The sequence below is a fragment of the Ochotona princeps genome, chromosome 23 (genome assembly GCF_030435755.1).
Source record: "Ochotona princeps isolate mOchPri1 chromosome 23, mOchPri1.hap1, whole genome shotgun sequence".
NCBI lineage: Eukaryota > Metazoa > Chordata > Mammalia > Lagomorpha > Ochotonidae > Ochotona > Ochotona princeps.
In genome coordinates this window covers 24,295,134-24,318,849 of record NC_080854.1, presented here as the reverse complement: position 1 = coordinate 24,318,849, position 23,716 = coordinate 24,295,134, and the positions used below count along the sequence as shown (strand labels likewise).

At 45.1% G+C, this 23,716-nt stretch overlaps 1 protein-coding gene across 1 annotated transcript in view; it reads right to left on the bottom strand.

The window, feature by feature from the left end:
- Positions 1–23,716, bottom strand: part of MTMR12 (myotubularin related protein 12) — a 71,941-nt gene that overhangs the window by 25,278 nt on the left and 22,947 nt on the right. Inside the window, exons 2-7 of the mRNA XM_004583634.4 lie at positions 17,241–17,301; positions 13,896–14,038; positions 12,928–13,000; positions 11,982–12,112; positions 10,367–10,460; positions 6,954–7,083 (exon numbers count right to left, since the gene is read on the bottom strand). Of these exons, the coding sequence (XP_004583691.2) occupies positions 6,954–7,083; positions 10,367–10,460; positions 11,982–12,112; positions 12,928–13,000; positions 13,896–14,038; positions 17,241–17,301 (632 nt within the window). The remainder of the gene's footprint in view (positions 1–6,953; positions 7,084–10,366; positions 10,461–11,981; positions 12,113–12,927; positions 13,001–13,895; positions 14,039–17,240; positions 17,302–23,716) is intronic.

Sequence of the window (23,716 nt, the reverse complement as noted above, 5' to 3'; positions counted from 1 at the left end):
AGATGGGCTAAGCTGCATTGCCTGCTGCCTGCTAGCACATGCAAAAGCTAGAACTAGGAGCGAGGCCTAGCTGGGCTAGGCCACAGTACCTGCCTGTGAGTGTTGGAGCAGGGACTGGGCCACATCAGGCTAGGCCACAGCACCCACTACAATATGAGAGAACTGGATCTGGGGGCAGATCCTTTAGGGAATTCGTGGGTTCACCTATGTGGAATGACTGTAGCACCAGCAAGAGATGGGCATGATAGGCCTAGCTCAGCTGGCCCACAAAACTCACCTGACAGGAACCCACCTGAAATTCATGGGAGCTGGGGCTGGGAGGAAGCCAGGCTGCAGTATCTGCCAGGAAATGCAAAGGCCAGGATGGAGGGCAGACCATGTTAAGCAGGGCCAAGGCACCTGTGAGATCCTGGACCTGGTATGGGAACTTGGGGACCTACTCTGCTAAGCTATAGCTCCTACTGGTGGGTGTAAAAGCCAGGGCTGAGGGCAGGACAGCTCAGGCTAAGCTACAGCATCAGCAGCATACGTGTGAGTTAGGTCTGGGAGAAGGCTGGGTTGGGCCAGTCTGCAGCACATGCTAGCATGAACAAGAGCCAGGATGCGTTTCAGGCCAGGTCAAGCTTGCACCCAGTTTACATGAGGGCCAGGACGGGGCCTAGGCCACTGCACTTGTTGGTGAATGTTGAGACTGGGGTTACACAGTGCCAGACTGAACTGCAGCACTTGTCAGCATATGCAAGACCCGTAGCTGGGAATGCGGCTGGTCTGGGGCTCCCTTGACGGGCCACTGTTTCTACTGGTGAGTATGAGAGCTGGGACTGGGGTAGGGCCACATGGGTAGGGCTGCAGCACCTGTCAGGTGGCATGTGGGCTGGGTCTGGAAGCGGGCCAAACTGGGCAAACCTGCTGCATCCGGTGGTGTGAAAGAGAACCAGAATGGGTGCACATTGGCCAGGCTAAGCTGTAGCTCCAGCTGGCAAGTGCTGCAACTAGGTTCAAGTCATGTCAGGCCAGACAACAGTACCCCCTTCCAACTGCAAGATCTTGGGCTGGGAACAGTCCTGGTAGGGGAACTGTGGGTTCACCTCTGATAAGCTGCAGCTCCTGCTAGTGAGCATGAAAGCTGGAGTTGGGGGGTGGATCATGCTGAATGAGGTAGCTGCACCTGCTAGCCATGTGTGGGCCAGCTCTAGTGGCAGGTTGGGTTGAGCTAAGCCACAGTACCCATGGCACCAGAGCCAGATGGGATGTGGGTCAGGCTAGGCTAGACCACACCATTAGCCAGCACATACAAAAACCTGGGCCAGGGACAGGCCTGACAGAGATTATTGGGGGTTGCCGTGACTAGGTTGCAGCACCTCCTGGTGTATGTGTGAGGACGAGCCCTGTGGTGGGTTGGACTGGGCTAGACCACAACACTTATTGGTTTTTGTGAGAGATAAGGCTGGAAGTGAAACTGACCAGGCAACTGCATTCCACTGGTAAGTGTGTTGGCCGGTATGGTTAACAGACTGAACCTGACCTTGTACTGGCTGGTGCACACAAGAGTCAAGTTTAAAATCTTCCCAGACAAGGTTACTTTGGGGGTTCCCCAACTAGATCACTAGACTTAAAACCTGACCACAGGGAAAATCACAGTATTATGTGGTCTGATCTTGGAGTATATATCCGTACTGGGCCTCCTCAGTTGCTGATGTCTATGCAATGGACAGCATGTCCAGGTGCACATATGGGATGCAACAGCCAGATCATCTAGGCCAGCAGAGGACTTTGAGTGACTCATCAAAGGACAGAAAGCAGAACAGGTTAGACCACTCCCCTGACCAAGCTTTGCAGCAAGTGTCTGGGTCTATGAATGCACTAAAGTGGACTTGGTCAGCCAACAGATAACGAAAAAATTTTCCCAACCCTGGTGCAATGAAGCCAATGACATCTCAGAACTATCAAAATCACTCAAGTAACACCCCTGGAGTATTTATTATTCCCCAATTGGGGTCTCTTAGGCATCATCAAATAACCATCTTCCATCCCCAAGTGCTGATATAGTTTGACAGCAAGGAGCAACACCCTCCCCTTCCTTTTCTGCACACACAGGAGGAAAAAACAACAACAACAAAAACTAAAACAGTTGCCCCTTCCATCTTCCTCCATGCCTCAACCCTCACAACCCTAACTGGAGGCCCACATGGGCGTGTATCCCTACTATGTAAACAATATAAAAATAAAATTTAAAAAACTTTAAAATGATTATTTATTTGAAGTTCGAAGTTATAGAGATTATCTTCCATTCATTGGTTCACTCTCCAAATGGCCACAACGGCCAGGGCTGGTCCAAGTGAAAGTCAGCTCAGAGAGTCTTCTATGTGGGTGCAAGGGCAAGCACCTGCCCCAGCTTACACTGCTTTCCCAGGCACACTAGCCAAATGAAGAGGAGAAGTCAAATCTCAAATTAGCATTCATATGAGATGCCTGTGCTGCAAGTGGAAGCTTAACTTCTACGTGGACAATATCAGTGGGGCCAAGCTGTTTCAAAATTTTCTCATCTTCCCTAACTAGCAAGGTTGAACACTTTACGTTACTTCACTAGTTAATTCTGTCTTACAAACTGATGGACCTTCATCCCCTGAAAAGTCAGAGCCCAGTGTATTACAAATGTGCCTTCTGTCTCCCAGCAGACAAGGCTTGACAGAGGTGAAAAACACTACATCCAGTGAGGGGCATGCAGGTTGTCCTTTCCTGGGCCAAGAACCCACAGTCAGCAGAGTTCAGAGGGTCTCTGCTGTGAGACTCTCAAGCATTAATATTCCTTCCCTGAAAGTAACTGTGTCAGTCTCATAGGAGAATACAAAATAAACAGCCACTTCCCACACTGGATGCCCTGAGTCATAGAAATCTTGGTGATCCACTCTGGCACAACCTTAGGATAAGGGAAACCCAGAGCTGGAATGTCTCTCTGTGTCAGCATCAATTCATAGAGCGCTGGTATTGTTCACACAACCTATTCCTGGGTCCATACAAGTTCCTATACTTTTGCGGGGAAGCAAGAGGAAAAAAGGACTTTTTAGAAGAGAGAAAAGATCTGTGATATACACTAGGACAGCCAGCTCTGACCTTATGTGAAGATAACATTCACTCAGTTTTTCATTCTTTGTCCAACATCTTTGGAGTTCTCTATTGTAACTATTTATAGGGTTTTCTTCAACTTATTACCAAGCACCCCTCAGAAGCCAGGAACTGTGCTTGACACTGAGAATATAATGATGAGCAAAAATAGTATCCTTGGTTTTACTGAGCTGTAGGTTACAGAAACAAACATGAACCACATGATACAAATAAAAATAAATGCAGGATTGTAAGGAGTGCTGCAAAAAAGGCCAATGGTACTTCTTTAATCTAGTCAAAGGAAGTTTCCCTAAGCAAGTGGTGCCTGAGCTGACTAAAGAAGTAGAATTAACTATACATGTGCACCAAGAAACAAGTGATGCCTCCACACAGAAGATCCTGTAGCCTATGGCAGAGAGGTCAGAGTAAGGAGTGTAACACACATTTGGAGAGCGAGGCAAGAGTCAAACCATGCAGGGTCTTGGAGCATTTATTAAGGTCATCATGCACAGCAAGAACAAAAAGAAGCCTCCAGAGTAGGGGATAACTATGATCAGACGCACATGGAGAAGCTCACTGGGCCTGCCGGGTAGCATATGGACACCAAAGATCACAGCACATGGCCCTGGGGGAAAAAAGTACCCTACAGCATTTCCACAGGACAAAGGAATGATGGAAAACAGGGGCAGCGGCTGCCCAAGGGGTGTATATGTCTCTTGTGAATACTCCAAGGATTAGTCTTGCTAAAGCTCCATTCTCGCCATTTACCCCTAATTAATTATATCCCAATGACCTCTCATCCAGATGTATTTTGATGTGCTGACATTTATGCAAATACCAACAGGTCAGTATCTGGCAGGATATATATTTTTAAATATATTTATTTTTTTATTGGAAAGTGAGATATACAGAGAGGAGAGCCAGGAAGATCTTCCGTCTGCTAATTCACTCCCCAGGTAGCCACAACGGCCGGAGCTGCACCAATCCAAAGCCATGAGCCAGGAGCCTCCTCTGGGTCTCCAACATGGGTGCAGGATCCCAAGGCCTTGGGCCATCCTCAACTGCTTTCCCAGGCCACAAACATGGAGCTGGATAGGAAGTGGGGCCACTGGGATTAGAATCAGTGCCCATATATATCCCAGTGCACGCAAGGCGAGGACTTTAGCCATTAAGCTACTGTGTCAGGACCCTGTAAGCAGGATATTTTTAAAAAGAATGTTGGGAATAGGCCAACAGAGTGCCAGGGCAGGTGGAGTAGGCATGGGGACTCAGGCATGTAACTGGGTCTCGGGTCAGTTGGACGACAGGGTTCCAGGCCAGCACACCACCCTATCAGAAGATCAGGCTGGGGAACCCATGTGACTGTGGGTGTGGAAGCTGTAGATTGCTCAGGGAATGGGGAAGGACTGTGGGAGTACACTGCAAGAGAGGAATGACTTCTGGGGGACTTTCACCAACAAGGCCACTGCATCTGCAGGTAAGCAAGGGGGCTGAGACCTAGTGGTCTGGAGAAGGGAAGCTGGAGGATCCGACTGATGGCAGAGGATGGAGGACAGAACAAACTGTACAACTCTCCTGGCCAAGCTCTGACAGCAACTCTGGAGGAGTGGATACTCTAAGGTAGACTATGCCAGCCAGTGGACCTTGGAGGGATTTCCTCAATCTTGTGGTAATAAAATTAACAGTGTCTCAGAACTACTGAAAGCACTTAAGCAGTACCTCAGAACATGTTCCACACTGGGGACCCTATGAGGACATCAAATGGCCATTCCATATCCCCAGTTACTGATGCCATTAGGCTGGTGGGAGCAGCCATCTACCCTTCTCTTCTCTCTCCCCCCGAGAGGAAGAAAAAAAAAAACTGGAAGCAATTGTCTCCTCCACTTTCTCCCAATCCTCAACCCTTCCCACTAATCAGTGGTCCACATGGGCATACATCCATCTCAATTACATAAACATCATCAAAAATTAAATACATTTATTAAAAAATAATTCTGGAAATAGAAATGTTTTATATCAACAGGAACATCTCACTGCAAACTGCTAGCAACTGCAACAGGAGATGATCCCTTTCTGAGTGGCAGTGGCTCTTCCCATCTAGCCTCATCCCCGGAAAACAGGAGGGCGTGGGGTGACACAGTGAGGTTCTGGGAAGGACTGAGGCCCTGCCAACCTTCCCAACTGTCCTCACAGCTTATTCTGGAATGGACTGAGAAGTGTCCCTGTAATTATCTGAGATTGATCAAAATTAAAACTGACCTGCTGAACAGGCCTATCAGAATCATGAATACAAAAAGCTCTACAAAAATACATTTTGTTAAACTTCACAGGCTTTAAGGAGTCTGTTCCCAAATGATAAGATTCCTGTTTCTAAAACAGATTATGCAGAGTTATCCTTTACAAATGTACATCAGCTCTGCTCAAACATGCCCACAGGCTGTCCCAGCAGTCAGGTGATGACTCTTTGGAAAGCTGCCATGTCCCTCACCATTTGATGGTCCCCTCTGCTCCCTGACCTCAGCCAGTGTTACTCCTCCCCCTGCTTGTTCCCTGCAGCCAGTAGGCCTTTTTCACTGCTCCCCCCTCAAGACTCGGCCACCCCTGTTCCCTCAGCCTGGCAAGTTCACCGTCAGGAACCCTTCACTGCTCATCCCTTCACTGCTTTCAAAGCTTTGCTTGATGCCACTCACTCCAGACCTTTCTGAGCAAGCCTGCCACCATCACCTCCACACTCCCTTGCCTAATCTATTTTCCTCCATGGCACTTGTTTTATAATCTAATTTACTTCTTTAGCATCTCATCACCTTCCTGTCACAGAATGGCAGCTCTGGAGGACAGAGGTGTTCAGGTCCTCCGTTGGCTATTTCCAGCAGGCGGGTTGGAAGGGACTCAAACAATTTACTGAATGATTAAACAAAGCACTAAAGGAAGAAAATATACAACATAAACTCAGAAATTGCTCTGCAAGCTTTTTTTTTTTTTTTTTTTTTTTTAAAGATTTATTTTATTTTTATTACAAAGTCAGATATACTGAGAGGAGGAGAGACAGAGAGGAAGTGGAGCTGCCGGGATTAGAACCAGTGGCCATATGGGATCAAGGCGAGCACCTTAGCCACTAGGCCACGCTGCCGAGCCCGCTCTGCAAGCTTTACACTTGGATTTTGGATACAGTAAAGGGAACAGCAAAAAGATATAAACTCATTTTTTGAGTTGTTTCTCTAAAAAGCTAGTACTGCTACTGGGAACAGAACTCATGTACTGCTAATGGGGATATGAACTAGTGTGGTTCCTGAGGAAAGCAGCAGGGCAGTTTCTCAAAGAGTTAAATGCAGAGTTACTAAATGATCTGCAAACGCTATTCTTAGGTATGCATCCAAGAAAAATAAAAACAAATACCCAAACAATAGGTGTATAAGGCTTGTAATCATATTATTCAGAGGGCCAAATCATAAAAATGATTCAAATATCTATGAACTAGTGAACAGATAGAGGTAATACATATCATTACCACCAAATAACAAAGAATAAAATCCAGGCACATTACACTGTAACACTACACCCAAGTCTAAGAAGTTAGTCCTACCAGACCACAAAGCTTAAGATTCGCGTCCAGAACAGGCAAAATAATAAAGAAAGAAAGTAGACTGGGGGTTACCTATGGTTGAGGAAGGGTGATATGCCCAAGGGAAAAAGGAAATGACTGATAATGAGTATGCAGTTTCTTTTGGAAATGATGAAAATACTGTAGAGTTGACTGTGGTGACAGCTATACAACTTGTAAATATACTAAAAACACAGCATGCTTCCACCTCATGAGCTGCATGCTACATACCCAGCTTACGGCTTACCTGTCACAGATTTTGTAGCCTTCGTTGACACTCACGGCTTTATACTTCACATTGCCCTTGGTCCGCTCCAATTCCCAACACCAGTCCTTCAGTGTGTCAAACATTACTGTATGGTTCTTCGGACCGGCGGCTATCAAAAAGGGGAGGGAGGGGAGAGAAAGACAGTCTCTTCAAAAAGTATTTTAATCATGTGAAAGCACATCCTCGGGCCCTAACTTCCTCCACTAAGCACATGTTGAGCCGAGCAAAATGCATTCACCTATTATTATTCCTAAGCTTGTTCTATTTTTTTGTCATTCATCCAAATTTAAGATGAGGCGCCTGTCTTTATATTGCAGAGAAGGAGTTGTTCTTGTTCCATTCCCTGCAGAAGTAATTTACAGCTCTATCTTCAGTCATCTGACCAGGAGATAACTTATGTGACACAAAGACACTATGTGAAGCACTAAAAGACAGAGCTTGGTGCAAATGCTAATATAATGAAACATCTTTAGCCCTAACAGTAAGTGCAAAAAATAACAAACTGATTTCAACAGAATGTCAAATTATTGAATGTAAATCCTCATTTAGTTGGAATAAAACTGTCTCATATGACACCTGTTACCAAAGGCAAAAAGCACATCAGAGAGCAATGGTGGCGGTTGGCACCTGCTAGCCCAGGCTAGCGAATGCAGACACGCACTTCTGCACCTAACCACCCACTAGGATGGAATTCCCAGGAGTCCTGTGCTGTGCGCATGCATGTGTGTGTGCTTCTTGCTTTGTTTTGTTTTTAATTTACAAGGCAGAGAAACCCAGAGAGAGCCAGCCTCTTCTCAGTGGATCATTTCCCAATTGCCTGCAATGGCTGAGCAGCAGCTAGAATTCAGTCCAGGTCTCCCACATGGACAGCAGGAATCCACTACTCTGAGACATCACCGTGCCACTCGGTTACCCGGAGTCGGGAGCTACAGCCAGGTACTGAACCTAGGTACGTCCACTACAGACAGGTACCGATCCTAGGTATGTCCACTACAGCCAGGTACTGAACCTAGGTATGTCCACTACAGACAGGTACCGAACCTAGGTATGTCCACTACAGACGGGTACTGAACCTAGGTATGTCCACTACAGACAGGTACTGAACCTAGGTATGTCCAGACAGAATATCAGCTATTTGAACAGCTCTGCCAAATGCCTACCCCTAGAGAACCGCTCTTACACCCAGCAGACACATCCTCGGTCTACTCCCAAGTCACAGACCTGCTTGTTGTTGGTGGTACGAGTCAGTCTTGGGCATTTATACAAATCCTATCAGAGCTAGCTCAAGCCTTTGCATATTAAAAAAAGTGATAAAATAACTCATTCTGCTCCTATGGGCAAAACCAGATCACAGCAAAAATAGTATCATGATGATAACAGTCAATGCTTACACAGAATGAGTACCAATAGCCTGAAAATCTGAAATGCCGTAAACAAAAGAAAAATTTCAGTGCTGACATGATACCATAGTGGATTTCGTGTGAGGTCAAATGGTGCACAAAAAATATTGCATAAAGTACCTTCAGACTATGTGCACAAAGTATATATGAAACATAAATGAATTACATGCTTAGATTTTATTATTTATATATAAGTATTTTAAAAAGTTAAAAACCTGGGCCTGGTGTGGTAGCCTAGTGGCTCAAGTCCTTGCCTTGCATGCGCTCGGATCCCATATGGGCGCCGGTTCTAATCCCAGCTGCTCCACTTCCCATTCAGCTCCCCTGCTTGTGGCCCGGGAAAGCAGTACAGGATGCCCCAGAGCCTGCAGACCCTGCATCCGATGGGAGACCCAGAAGAGGCTCCTGGCTCCTGGTTTTGGATCAGCTCAGCTCCAGCTGTTGCAGCCACTTGAATGAACCAGAGAATGAAAGATCTTTCTGTCTCTGTCTCTCCTTTACTTTGTAACTCTGACTTTCCAATAAAAAATAAATAAATCTTTAAAAATATAAATATTTAAAAGATTCTTTAATCTGAAACATTTCTGATCTCAAGCATTTTGGATAAGAGATATTTAATATGTTTTAATCCCTACATGCCTAAAGGACTGGCTAAAATTATAGACAGATAATGTTATTTCCTTCATGTTATGTAAATGGAAAGGAAGGTTAAAAAAAAGCCATAGAACTAGGCAGCTGTGGAAATGGAATTCAAACTCAGGCAACTACAAAAGGCCATAAAGCAAAAACACATTCATAAAACTCCATGGCTGTTAGTGGACAGCACTCCCACTCAGCATAGCAGGTAGTTTTCCTGGCAATACTGGCAGGTCTTTCCGCAAAATCTCCATGTCACTAGAATTTAGAACTTTTCAGCCAAAACACAATTATGACTTTTCTTTTTAGGATTTTATTTTTTATTTCAAAGGTAGAGTCACAGCGAGAAAGTAAGGCAGACACTCACACACAAGGAGAGAAAGACCTTCCTTCCACCTGTTCACTCTCCAAATGGCTACAATGGTTGGAGCTAAACTGATACTAAGCTAGGACCTGGGAGCTTTCACTGGGTCTCCCACACAAGTACAGGGGCTCAAGCACTTGGGCCATCTTCTGCTGCTTTCCTATGCCATAAAGCAGGAAGCTGGGTCAAAACTGCAACAGCGAGGACACATATGAGATGCTGGTGCCACGGGTGGAAGCCCAGTCTACTACAATTCAGTGCCAACTCCATTTATAATTTATTAAGTCAGGGACTAAAATATTCAAATTAAAAAGTACTCTTCTATAAACCCTACTCAACAAAAAAAAAAGCTAACTGGCTAATTAATATCTATCAATTACAACCTTGCCTGAAAAACAAGGGTCAAAAGGGAGAAAAGAATGGAACTAAAATAGAACAAAAATGCTACATGTTGGGCCTTGTGCAACAACCTCGCCTTGTTGTGCTGAGATCCCATACGGCGCTGGTTTATGTCCCAGCTACTCTATTTTCTATCCAGCTCCCTGATTGTGGCCTGGAAAAGAAGTAGAGGACAGTCCAGAGCCTTGGAGCCCTGCACCCACATGGGAGACCCGGAAGAAGCTCCTGGCTCTTGGCTTCAGACAGGCTCAGCTGTGGCTGTTGTGGCCACTGGGGAATGAATCACTGGACAGAACTATATGCCTCTCCTTCTCTCTGTATATCTGCCTTTCCAACAAAAATAAATAAATCTTAAAAAAAAAAAAAAAAATAAGAGGGCCTGGCATGGTGGCCTAGCAGCTAAAGTCATCGCCTTGAATGCCCCGGGATCCCATATGGGCGCCGGTTCTAATCCTGGCAGCCCTGCTTCTAATCCAGCTCCCTGCTTGTGGCCTGAGAAAGCACCAACACCAAGAGGTGACCAAATGCCACTGCTGCAGGTGGTAAGAGTGCAGGGACCCTGTCCCTCCTTGGGTGGAGCCCAGAACACTTACCTATAATGTTTTGGGCAGCAGTTGCATAGGAAAACAGAAACAATCGTTTCAGCAGCTTAGGAGCCTGGGTATGATGAATTATCCCACTGACAATCTAGAAAAGAAACAACCAATGCATATGATCAAGCTTTTAAAAAACACCAGGAAAGCCAAGAGTCAAACAACGAAGTGTCTTGGTTGCTACCCTGGTCGTGGACTTCGAACATTTTGAAGATGAGGGAAAAAAATCAGTATCAGTACTTGCAATCTGCTGTGGTAAGACAGAAATATATTTGGATAGATGACTAACACTATCATTCAAAGTGAGTTATCTGGCTTCTCAGGAAATTTTCTGTAACTAAACTATTATTTTCCAGCTCAGAATAGAAACTGAAATCAGGTTTACTATTCTAACCAGAATACCACACTATTTAAGAGAAAATTAACAGGCTGCTTATAAATGCATGTAACTCATCATAGTCAGGACAGTATACACAACCTGGCCTCTTGGTAGGATTCCCCTGATGTTCATCATGAGGGTGGCAAACATGATACTTTGTGTAAGTTACTAGATATCTTGGCAGTTATTCTAAACTTCAAACTGGTACAGCAACTTTCTGAGGTCACTCAATGCTGTGGCACCCAGGGATTTCCATTTGCTCAGTGCCCCACAGCACACCTACAAACTGGCTCTGCACCTCTGACCTGAAGGCTTCGTCCTTCCACACACAATCACTACCTCCCAACTGAAGGATTAAAGGCAACATATGCCAAGCTGATGCACAGACATGTTTCACCAAACTGCCTCTCAAATTCCAGTCAAAGATTTTGGGACTGCAATCAACTTCAACCTCACAGAGTAAAGGGTTCCCCTGGAGCAGGCATTCATTCAGTGGAGCAATTACATCACTACTTGGGACACCTACTTTGCATATGAGAGTATTTGGTCTGAGTCCTGGCTCTGTTGCCAATCCAGCTTCCTATTAATATGGCAGATGATGGTTCAAGCAGTTGGGTCTTTGCCACCAAAGCAGGAGACCTAAAATTAGTTCTGGGCTCCTGGCTTTAGCCAGTATCAACTCTGGCTGTTGTGAACATGTAGTGAGTGAACAAGTGGCTGAAAGATCTCTCTTGCTCTCTCTCTCTATTATTCTCTCTTGCTATCTCCCTGCCTCTCCATGTCTGATTGTCTTTCAAATGAAACGAAAATAAATTTTGGGCAGGTTATCCAATATGGGCATCCATTCGTGTCCTGATTGCTCTACTTCCCATCCTGCTCCCTGCATGTGGCCTGGGAAAGCAGTTGAGGACGGCCCAAAGCCTTGGGATCCTGCACCCATGTGGGAGATCTGGCAGAGACTCCTGGCTCCTGGTTTTGGATTGGCTCAGTTCTGGCCATTGCAACCATTTAGGGAGTGAACCACTGGATGGAAGAGCTTTCTGTTTCTCCCTCTCTCTGTAGGTCTGCCTTTCCAATAAAAAATAAATACATCTTTAAGAAAATAAAAAAGGAAAAGAAATTTAAAAGCAAAGAAAGCAAGCCTTCCCTCAACTTGTGTGCTAGGCAAGAATAATTTTGAGTCAGTGGGGAAAATCTGATGGGAAATAAAACCTAAAAACACATGCAACTAGTTACCCTTTTGACTTCCTCTTCCTTTGTGTACCTCAGGCAAAAGTGGAACACACGGAGGTCTTTACAGTGGATGATGAGTTTCTCAGGGTATTTCTTCAGTTGTCCAAAGAGAGTCTTTTTTTTCTCATCAAACACTACAGATGAATGCAATGATGAAATCAGGAAGGGAAATATTACTGTGCAGCAACCAGTTAAAGCTAAAGAAACAGTAAGTTCACAGTCTACCTTCATTTATTCAAAAGAGAGAGGAAAGGTGTTGTCTGCCTTCTCTTTGCCTATAGCCAAGAGCCGAGGCTCTCTGAGCAGCTAAGGTTCTTGGTGCCTCTGGAGGAAGCACAAGACCCAAGCTGACTGCTCTTGCTGGTAGAGCTGACTCCAGGGGAACACCCAGCTCCAGAAGCTGAGACGATGGACGGACAGGAGATCACTCAGGACACACCATTGTGACCATCTATTCCCCCTGGTTTATAGAATGGGTCTCCCTGACCCCTTCCTCTCAGTCTGAGTATAGACTCACCTAGAACCTTTTGGCATTGAAAACATTATAAACTGCCACTGAATGGATTCTGAAAATGACCTCTACAAAAACAGAGAAGTAAGACAAAAGAGGCTTGGCATAAGAGGCTTGCTTAGTCAGCAGAAGAACCATTCCTAATGTAAGACCTTCATCAGATTAGCTTTCCAAGTAAAACCTACACAGCTGATACTGGCAGCAGAAAGCATAAGCAACGTCCAACCTATAATGGCTCTGTGTGGTCCAAGCCCAAACTGCTCCAGCAAAGTGAGCCCCAAATAAAATGACTTTAAACATCAATTCCATCATCTATGAAATTAATTAAAATGATGCATGCGAACAAATTTCTCATAATGATGGAGTCATAAAAATATCATCACCATTACCAGCTATACACTCAAAGACAGACAAAAACAAGGGAATGCAGATACTTACCTCCATAAATTTGATCAACACAGTGGAGCGTTATGTCATTTTCTCCTATAATCTTGTTCTTAAAATGAGTTTCCTAGAAGATTCAAAACGAAACTGTGACTCCTTTCTGTGTATGTTATTTATAAACACACAGATCAGCAGGGAAATGCAGCCCCACTCCAAGAAAAGGATGGTGAAGCACATGGGGAAAGCTCAGACTATTGCTTTTCACACTCTGGCAGAGCATGCTGCATCTTGGCTGCTCTCAGGCAGGCTCAACATACCAAGCACATCACTCTGAGCCGTGTAGGGTTAACACTCCATATGAATGCAAACAGCAGCCTGACAAAGTCACTTGCAGCCAGTTTTATGAAGACCACACGGGGAGATCCAGGCTGTCTTTTGTACAGGGCTGTGAACCATGCTGCTGCAGCAGAAAACAGCTGCTGTTTAGGAAGCTAGGGTGGTCCTGGACAACAGGCGCACTGAGGCCAGGAAGTACTTTGGCTGGGTTTCCACTAACACACAGCTTGCTTCTTATTCAACCTCTCATCCTGCATTAGTAGGTCCAATGTCTCCTAAGCATACCACTACTACATTCAGATTAAACATAAAATAAACCCGAATTTAAAAGCAGTATTCATCATCAGTTTCATTACTAAAGTTAGTAGACAATATGTGGGGAACTAGTACATCTGAGGAGATAGTATTCCAGGAGTGAAACATCCAATGCTGAAATATAAAACAAAACGAGAAAAAGTTCACATCTATCCAAGAGGTCAAGTGCAAGCCTGTGTGACATACGGCACAGACAGGAACCTTCTAAACAACCCTCCACCAAAAGGAGGTTAAGAGGGAGCAGACCAGTGAAGAGGACTTGTGTTGGTGGATTTTACTCTGGTGCGTCAGGGATGAGCATGGAGTAATGGTTAAGTTGGGGACAAGACAATGGACAACCTGCACTGCCCATGAACATGGCTCATACATACAGTACTGTCCAATGCAGACTCATCATCACCCAGAAAGGAAATCTTGAAGTCCGTGCAGACGAGTCTTCCATAGACTCCCCGCTGGCAGGAATCTTCCTGAACATACTTCAGTACTGTGCTGGCCTCACAAAGCAGCTGTTCACCTGGTGGGAACCAAAGCAAGTACTCCTTAGAGCTATAAGGGAACGCACAGTAGGTAAGCGCTGCGTACTTTCCAGCTCGACATGAGGCAAAGACACAATACAATGTAGTAGTACTCCAGAACTTCCCAATTTTCAGCACAGAAGCAGCTTTTGCAAAACTTAAGATGAAGCTCAGTGGCAACCTCAAAAAGTAAAATCAAGACAGCTCAGATGCCACTTTTTGGAGGCCATTTCTTTACCTTCTCACTGAATGATGAAGTTCCCAAATGGGTGGTGATGAACTCAGTTGCACTTTGAAGCAGAGCCCTTAGGTGTTTTCACTACCTTCCCCCAACAGCTGTTCCACATAGCCAGCCCCTAAAGGCACTCATCCCTCGCCCACTTTCCTGTGAGGACAGGGTGCTTCCCAGGCCCTAGGGCATCCAGGCCACTTCCTCAGACACACTGCTGCAGACTTCCACAGCATCACCACCACCACTCTCATTCCAGCCCCACACCAGAGGATGGGAGGAAAGAGGAGGTCAGAGGTTTGCCAGCAGAAAAAATGTTTCCTTTGTTTCTGACTTGAAAGTATTTCCTCTAAATGCCTAAATGCATTACCTCCGCTAGTCCAAGAGTAGCTTTAGTTTCTGGAGATAAGGAACATTTCTGTGCAGTCACAAAGATCAGGACTAGAGGATGTAAGTATTCTTTGCTCGGGAGAAACAAAGTTTAGGAGAACAGGGTATCTGACAACAATGGGAAAGAGAAGGGCAGAGAGAGAGAGAGAAAAAAGACTAAGCGTACACACTGTCCCATCCAACAGGTAACCAGCTTCCCCTCAGAGTCTCCTGAATATTCTTTTAGCTCTTTAACTCACTTTTTGGCTCAAAATTTCTTCAGTCCAGCTTTCAAGATGAAAACAAAAGCGGACATCAGGCCATCAAGGCACATACAGTAACACTGTTTTCCTTTTTCCATCTTCATCACTGAAACTCAAAGGAAACACAGAAGATGGCTCCATCACCTAGGTCAGCCTCCAAAGACTTCTAAATAACAATGAAGTCAGGACCTCAATGGGGCTTAAAATAGTCCCAAAGTGCTTCCGCCAAATCCAAGGTGGAAGGCATGTGAGCAAAACTTCCTGTTCAGGAACCACTGTCAGCATGAACCAGCTTTTAACAGGAAGACTCTCCCCAACCTCCAGCCAGCCCTGGCCATGGACCAGAGAGTGGTCTAATACTAACACAGGAGTGACAGCACCGCTCCTGGCAGGACCCAAGCTGTGCCAGTTATCAACTTATGTGTGCCAGATACAGACTCTAGTCTCGTAAGTGCAGGGGCTAGAATGATGTCTGTCTGGTTTAAGAAACCAAGGCTTGGAGAGGCTAACAATGAATTCACAGCTGCACTCTTAGAAGAGATCACGGGGGGCGGGGGGGAGGGAGTTTGGGGGGGAATCCCAGCCTATACAAAACTGTACCACATAATTCAGAATTCAAAATAAAAACGTATCAAAAATATATTAAAAATAAAAAAGAAGAGACCACTGGGTAATCCAGAGACAATACAAAACAAAACAAAACAAAACAACCCCTCAGAATCTATAATCCCAAAGGCAAGCAAAACAATGATCTACGAATCAAGGTTTATGACATTAGTATAAGAAAAAAAGCCTTTGAAACTAACAAACATCAAAAAAAGTTAGGATTTCTATGTATTTCGTCAAATAAAGTAGGTTAGTCAGAAACTTGCTGCAATAAACATATCCTCACTGTAAAATGGAATAAAATTTAAAGTACCAGAACAAAGAAGTCTCTACTGTTCTTATAATATACACATTAAAAAAAACAGAAAAAAGAAAAAAACCAAGGGGCCAGAGTTGCAGTGCTGTGGCTAACAACACCACCTGCGATGCCAACATCCATTCCCAGTGCTAGGTGAACCCAGATGTTGAATTTTCCATCCAGCTCCCTGCTACTGTGCCTGGGAATGCAGAAGACGGCCCAAGCCCTTGAGATCCTTTACCTACTGGGGTAATCCAGAAGCAGCTGCTGACTCCTGGCTTCCGCCAAGCCTTGCACTGGCCAATGGGGCCATTTAGGAAGTGAACAAGCAGACAGATATCCTTCTGTCTGTCTCTTCCTCCCTCTGTGTAACTCTTGCAAGTCAATAAAACCTTACAAGTTTGTGGTGGGTTTTTTTTGTTGTTGTTGTTGTTTACAAAAAGCTTTCTGAAATGGGAAAAAGTGGAAAAAAGCTGATATCCTGTTTACGCAAAGGACATACCACCAAACTTGTTTCTGTTCCTGGACTCAGAGATGACTGAAATTCAAGCAACAGTCATTTTCCTACATCTCCGAATCATTCCAATTTTCGTATATGTGCTGTTGAAGCAAGCACACTTTCCCACATTCCAAAACTATTCAACCAGGACAAGCTTCATGGCACCACCCACAGCACTGGCATCCCATATGGGCACTGCTCCACTTTGGACCTAGCTCCCTGCCAATACACCCAGGAAAGCAGAGGAGCACAGCCCTTGTCCAGCAGAGCCCCGTCACCCTGCCTCAGCCGTCACGGCCATCTGGGGAGTGAATCAGAGGGTGGCGATCTCTGTTGCTCCCTCTTTCTGTAACTCTTGATCTAAATAAAATCAATTCTAAAAACACACACACAAAGTTCTAATAAATAAGTAAGTAAGTATAAGAAAAGAAAAAAAGTCGAGGGTCCTTCAGAATGACCACCATGCAGGCCCTGGTGTTCCCCGAGCTGTCAACACTGGTATCGCCAGCCTATGAGCTCAGATTGGGACACGGGGACTGAAGGGTGAGCACTCCTGCTGCCTGCCTGGATTTGGGGCAGCCAGCCTCCCAGTAGCAGGCAGAGAGAAGGGCTGGGGGACTCGAGAGATGGCCACTTCACTCCTGGACTCCCCAAACACCGGAGAAAAGGTTTCCTCACTTTGTGAATGAGGTAAGCATCTCCCAGGTTTATTTTTCCTCGGTTTGGGAGGCAGAAAGAAAAATAACAATGCTTTGCAGATGTTGTAATACTCAAATCCAGGTGTGGAGTTACTGAAGACCTTGGTGTTTTTGTCTAACTCATTACTGCTACATGTGAGAATACAAACAAAGGAGTTTATATATAGCAATTCAAGGGATGATGTCATTTATCACTGGTTTCCCATTGTACAGGGGTATGATGCTAACAGGACCGTTACCTGGCAACAAGTGAAGAGCTACTTCCTTCTCAGTTACTTCCTTTTCATTTGTGTGAATTTCCTAAAAAAGAAAAACAGAAGGCAATATTTTTCTTTGTTTAATGGCTAAAAAAATTATAAAATAAAGCCACACTTTCAGAAAACAAGCTAAAGCACCACATACTCTAGTTAGTTTTAATTTGAAAAGCTATTTATTTTGTAAAAATATGGTTTTAACTAAAGGAAATCAGAAAATTGTAATAGTTAGGGATATTCAAATTATTAAACAAAACTAAAAAAATAAAAAACAAACATACAAAAAAAACCTTAAGAGCCAGTATCTGGCCTAGTAGTTAAGACCCAACTTAAGACATGAGCATTTTGGGCCCGGCGGCGTGGCCTAGCGGCTAAAGTCTTGAAAGCCCCGGGATCCCATATGGGCGCCAGTTCTAATCCCGGCAGCTCCACTTCCCATCCAACTCCCTGATTGTGGCCTGGGAAAGCAGTCGAGGACGGCCCAAAGCTTTGGGACCCTGCACCCGCGTGGGAGACCCGGAAGTGGTTCCTGGTCCCGGCATCGGATTGGCGCGAACCGGCCCGTTGCGGCTCACTTGGGGAGTGAAACATCGGATGGAAGATCTTCCTTTCTGTCTCTCCTCCTCTCTGTATATCCGGCTTTCCAATAATAATAAAATCTTTAAAAAAAAAAAAAAAAAAGACATGAGCATTTTGGGGTCTCGCTTAGTAGCCTTGTGGTTAAAGTCTTCGCCTTGCACGTGCCAGAATCCCATATGGGTACCAGTTCATGTCCTGGCTGCTCCACTTCCAATAAAGCTCCCTGCTTGTGGCCTGGAAAAGCAGTAAAGAACGACCCAAAGCCTTGGGACCCTGCACCTGTGAGGAAGATCTGGAAGAGGTTCCTGGCTCCTGGCTTCAGATTGGCTCAGCTCTGGCCATTGCAGCCGCTTAGGGAATGACTCAATGGACGGAAGATCTTCCTCTCTATCCTTTCTCTTTGTATATCTGACTTTCCAATAAAATATAAATTTTTAAAAAATAAAATCTGCAAAAAAAAATGAGCATTTTACACTGCAGTGCCTGGGTTCAATATTCAGCTCCAGTTCTTGACTCATTTCCTGCTGATGTTGACTCTGCGAGGCAATAATGACAGCTCAAGGAACTGGACTGAGTTCTCAGGTCCTGGTCAAGCCCCAGCCATTGCTGGTGTTTAGAGAGGAGCTAGTGAACAGAAGCACTCTTCCAGATGCAACCTTCATTAATTTCCAAAATGTATTAAGTTATTATTTAGGACTGACAGTAACTGTCACAACAGAAGGTCTAGTGTGGACATTCCTTAAGTAAAGGAGCAAGTTTAGGGGCTGGAGAAGTGGTTTATCAGGCTAATTCTCTGCTGCGGTGCCAGAATCCCATATAATGGGCACCAGATGGAGTTCCAGCTGCTCCACTTTTGATCCAGCTACTTAAAGGTAGCCTTGGAAACCAGAGGATGGCTCAAGGACTTGGGCCCCAGAACCCATGTAGGAAACCTGAGGAAGCTCCCGCCTCCCACTGCAACAGTTTGGGGAATGAAGCAGCAGATATAAAGTCTTTCTGTCTCTTTTTTCTGTAACTCAAATAAAATGAATCTTCAAAAAAAAAAAAGTGAGAGAAAGTTGAGGTATCACACATTAAGAGTCGAAAAATTGATGCCTGTGCAGTGGCTGCCAGGTCCGTGAACCCCGGGGCAGGGAGAAGGGGGTCCAGGGGTGGGGGGTCCAGTGGGGCCCAGGCCAAGCATGGCCCAAGGCCTTGGGACCCTGCACCTGAGTTGCAGACCTGGAAGAAGCTCCGGGCTTCCGGCTTCAGATCAGCTCAGCTCCAGCTGTTGCAGCCGCTTGGGGAATGAATCAAAGGACGGGGGATCTTCCCTGTCTCTCCTCCTTTCTGTATATCTGCTTTTCCAATAAAAATAAAATAAATCTTTATTTCGAAAGCAATGACCACAAATGGTTACTGCCAAGATAGCAAAAAGAGCTTCGTAGGCCTTCTAATGAAATCTGCCGCATCACCGAGAAAGCACTTACTAAAATGTCTAATCTCTGTCTCAGCTTCCATGGCAGCCAGCCAATGTGTAGGAAACACGGGCACAGAGAAACGTGATGGTAACAGGGAGATTCAATCAGCAAATCCTGACGAGTGTCATCAAAACAAACAAAACTGAATTTCTGGGAGTGGGCTGATGGGGGAACTGGGGTAGAAGGCTCCAGATGGGTTAAGTTTTCTGAATTTGTTAATTCAGAATGGAAGATGGCATTAGAACAAAGCGGTATACTTGAGGCAAGGAGGGGCTAGGCAGCACATCTCCAGGCTGTGTGGGAAGTCATTCTGAGCAGGTCTCCCTTGAAGATCACTGCAATTTCTGCCCTAGCAGATCACAACTCATTACATCCCCCAAGGCAGTGCTTCTCAAACTTTGGATGTGTCAGGTCACCTGGGGGTACTGTTCCCTATAGTTAGAGACTAGGCTCTACCACAGCTTAGGAACTTCAATGTGGGGATGTAAGCTAGCCCCAAGGTAGTATGCAAAGCTCCCCATGGATGTGGATGCATTGCTCTGGGGTTAAACACAACCGATTGTTCCTGTTAACTACTAGCATTTTGGTAATTTAAAAAGTAGAGTTTTCATTATAATGTCACTGGTAAAGAACTAAATTAAAGCACAATTATTTTTGACAGGTTCTATCACATTTCTGTGAAGAGAGAGCAAAGCTATTCATTAAATTCAATCACCTGTAAGAAAAATATAAAGGGGGCCTGGCACGGTAGCCTAGTGGCAAAAGTCCTCACTTTGCATGCCCAGGATCCCAAATAGGCGGTAATTTTAATCCCAGGGGCCCTGCTTCCCATCCAGCTACCTGCTTGTGGCCTGGGAAAGCAGTTGAGGACAGCTCAGGGTCTTGGGACCCAGCACCCAAGTGGGAGACCCAGAAGAAACTCCAGGCTCTTGGCTTCAGATCGGCTCAGCTCTGGCTGGTGCAGCTGCTTGGGTTGTAAATCAGTGGACAGAAGATCTTCCTCTGTCTCTCCTCCTCTCTGTATATCTGACTTTGCAATAAAAATAAATAAATCTCAAAAAAAGAAGAAAGAAAAATATAAAGGTAATCTTGACTGTTACTTAGAATCAGTGCATACACTGTAGCCAGGCTGCAGAAAACAGCAGCCTCTGCTTATGTCACTATGTCATGTTTAAACGTTAAAGCATTTTGCAATCCAAAATTATGCCCATTAAAATCTTGAAATGGTTAACAATGCTTTTTTATATTCCAGAAACAATACAATCTGGAGACAACTTTTATGATTTCAACCTTACAAACCTTGTTCCCTAGACTAGTGTGCCCTGCTTCCCCAACTTCCTGGAATAGACCACCTTTTCCCAAGTAACTGCATGGGGAAACTATCAACGACAGTGTTCCCAACATGCCATTAATCATTCTAATTCTCCCCAGGATGTGCAAATCTGGTGGTGTTCTGCAAAGAATGAGATGTGTGAAGATGATGCAGGGAGCTAAAAGCCCAAACTCCAGACAAACTGACAGTGATGGCCTCTAGGGCTTCCAGGCATTTTGGATGTTCATGTACATCTATGGTGCTCCCACACCTTCACACTAAGTCCCCTGGCTGGTATACATTTATTAGAGTAGTTTTTCTATCAACTGTCACCAAAGATAATGACTTAGATCCACTGCAAACTACAGGTGACTAGAACCATACCACCCAATATATGTGTGTAGAATACAGTTGCAGGCAAAGGCATTTCTGTGAGAGCTACCACCTAACCAGTAGCAATGGCAGAGCAGAGGGAAATGTCAGGCTTGGTACCCAAGGCTTCATGTACGCAGGTTTAAGGCTGCATGAGGCTTTTAAAGCCTTCAGAGGATGCTGTCATTATTTAGTTAATGAAACACTCCTGGACCCACAAGACCTCTCTGGACCTACCCTGTGCCCAACTTTGAAAAAACTTAAAATAGGGGCACTGTGGTGGTGTGGAACATCAATCCTCTATCCGAGGAGTCAACGTCTCATATAGGCACTGGTTCATGTCCCAGGTGTTCCACTCCTGAACCAGTTTCCTGCTCACAGCCTGAGAATGCAGAAGAGAATGGATCAAGTCCTTGGGCCCTGCATGCACGTGGGAGACCCAAAGGGCTCCTGACTCCTGGGTTTGGATCAGCTCAGCTCTGGCTGTTGCAGCCTTTTGGGGAGTGCAGCAGCAGACAGAAAATGCCTCTCTTTCTGTCTCTCCTCTGTAAATCTGCCTTTCAAATAAAAATAAATAAACCTAAAACAAAAGGAACAAAAATGCTTAAAATAACATTAAAAGCCTTTCATAGTTCTTGCCATTTCAAAAAAAAGTCACACTTACATACATAACACAAATTTTAAAGTGGGAGGTACTATACTTCAAAAGCTGGCTAAAGTTTGTGCGTTCAGGTAAGAAAAAGGTCATTTATAAGAGACAGAGATCATTTAAATGAATCCTTAGTGAGTGCTTGGGGGACTGGGTATTCAAGAATAAAACAGCTGGGGGCCTGGCGGCATGGCCTAAAGGCTAAAGTCCTCACCTTGAACGCCCCCGGATCCCATATGGACGCTGGTTCTATTCCCGGCAGCTCCACTTCCCATCCAGCTCCCTGCTTGTGGCCTGGGAAAGCAGTCGAGGACGGCCCAAAGCTTTGGGACCCTGCACCCGTGTGGGAGACCTGGAAGAGGTTCCTGGTTCCCGGCTTTGGATCGGTGCGCACCGGCCATTGCAGCTCACTTGGGGAGTGAATCATCGGACGGAAGATCTTCCCTCTCTGTCTCTCCTCTCTGTATATCTGATTTTGTAATAAAATAAATAGATCTTTAAAAAAAATAAAGAATAAAACAGCTTATGATGCAATGGACAGAACAGACAGTATCAACAACCTTTACAATCATAAACAAGTACGATGGGTCTTCTAAAATGCAGACATGGGGTGACAAGGGAGCACAAAAGAGGAGCACCAGGACAGTGGGTAAGGCAACCAGGTGCAGGGCGTAAAGCCACCATCTGCAATGTTGGCATCCCTTATGTACGCTGGTTTGAGCCCTGTATGCTTTACTTCCTATTCAGCTCTCTGCTAATGCACGCAGAAGAGTAGCAGAAGACGGCCTAAGTACTTGGCCCCTGCTCTCAATGGGAGATGGGAAGAAGTTCCTGGCCCCTGGCTTCAGACTGACTCAGCTGCAGCCATTGCAGCCATCTGGGCAGTGAACCAGTGAACAGAAGATCTCTCTGTCTCTGTAATGCTACCTTTCAAATAAACAAAAATCAATCTTAAGAAGACGGGCACACATTTGTAAACAGACACCTCCAAGGCAAGAGGGGACAGGACACTGCTCAAGACAGTTCTTCCAAAGAAACGGTGTATATGGAATGTTAAGGAGATCAACAGGTGAGCAAGAAGAGAAAACAAAGGAAAGAAAAGATGCAAATGCACTGGAGGCATGTCCTGGCTGCCAGAGATGAGAGATACAACTGACCATAGTCTAAAGAAACCTGGATGTCACATGAAGGAGTTTGGCCTTTTTCCTGTGAGCAACGTGGAACAACTCAAGGGTTTTTTCAAGCAAGAAGAGTGAGCTACCATGAAGTATTTACTATCTTCAATAGTCACCTTTCAGGAAAAAACCATAAATAGGATTAAGTCAGGAGGCCAGGTGGGTTCTAGTCTGCAAAGACACAGGACTGTATCAAGAGCCCAGGCTAACCTAGGTCCACATCTGAAGGAAAGAAACTGAGAAAAAGCATCTAGGCAGGGTTGAATTCACAAAATGGAGAGACTCTGGGTATGTGTGTCCCAGAGGGAAGATCCTTGGCAGCATTCCCTCACCAGAAACTAAAACAAGATTTCTTCAGTCACTCTCCATTCCAAATCACTCAGTCACACATGTAACCATATTCTCAAGGACGAAGATGAGCCTCCTCAAGCATTTCTGAGGACAAAAAGAGGAGGCTGGGAGGCTGGCAGCCTACACCCACTCACCCTCGTCTCTGCCAAACGCTCCGAAGCTCAGTGCACACTTCCACTTTAGATAGAAGCACAGACTTGGCCAACACTGTGGTACAGCGGGTTCCCATTTAAGGACCAGTTTGAGTCTCAACTGCTCTACTTCTTGTCCAGCTCCTGCTAAAGCATCTGGGAGAGCAGAAGCTGGCAGCTGAAGTGCTTGGGCTCCTGCCCACAGCCCCAGTAACTGCAACCACTGGGAGAACAAATCAGCAGCTGGAAGATGTCTCCCCACTCCTCTGTGACTCAGCCTTTCAAATAAATAATAAATCTCCAATCAAACAAAAAAAAAACACTTATCTTCCAGTTAATGATGTTAAAAACGCTTTCATGTTGGCACCAAGCTGCTGAGGCCAAAAATCAATCTGACACAAAGGAAAAGTTCAAAAGGCAATGAAAGTCATC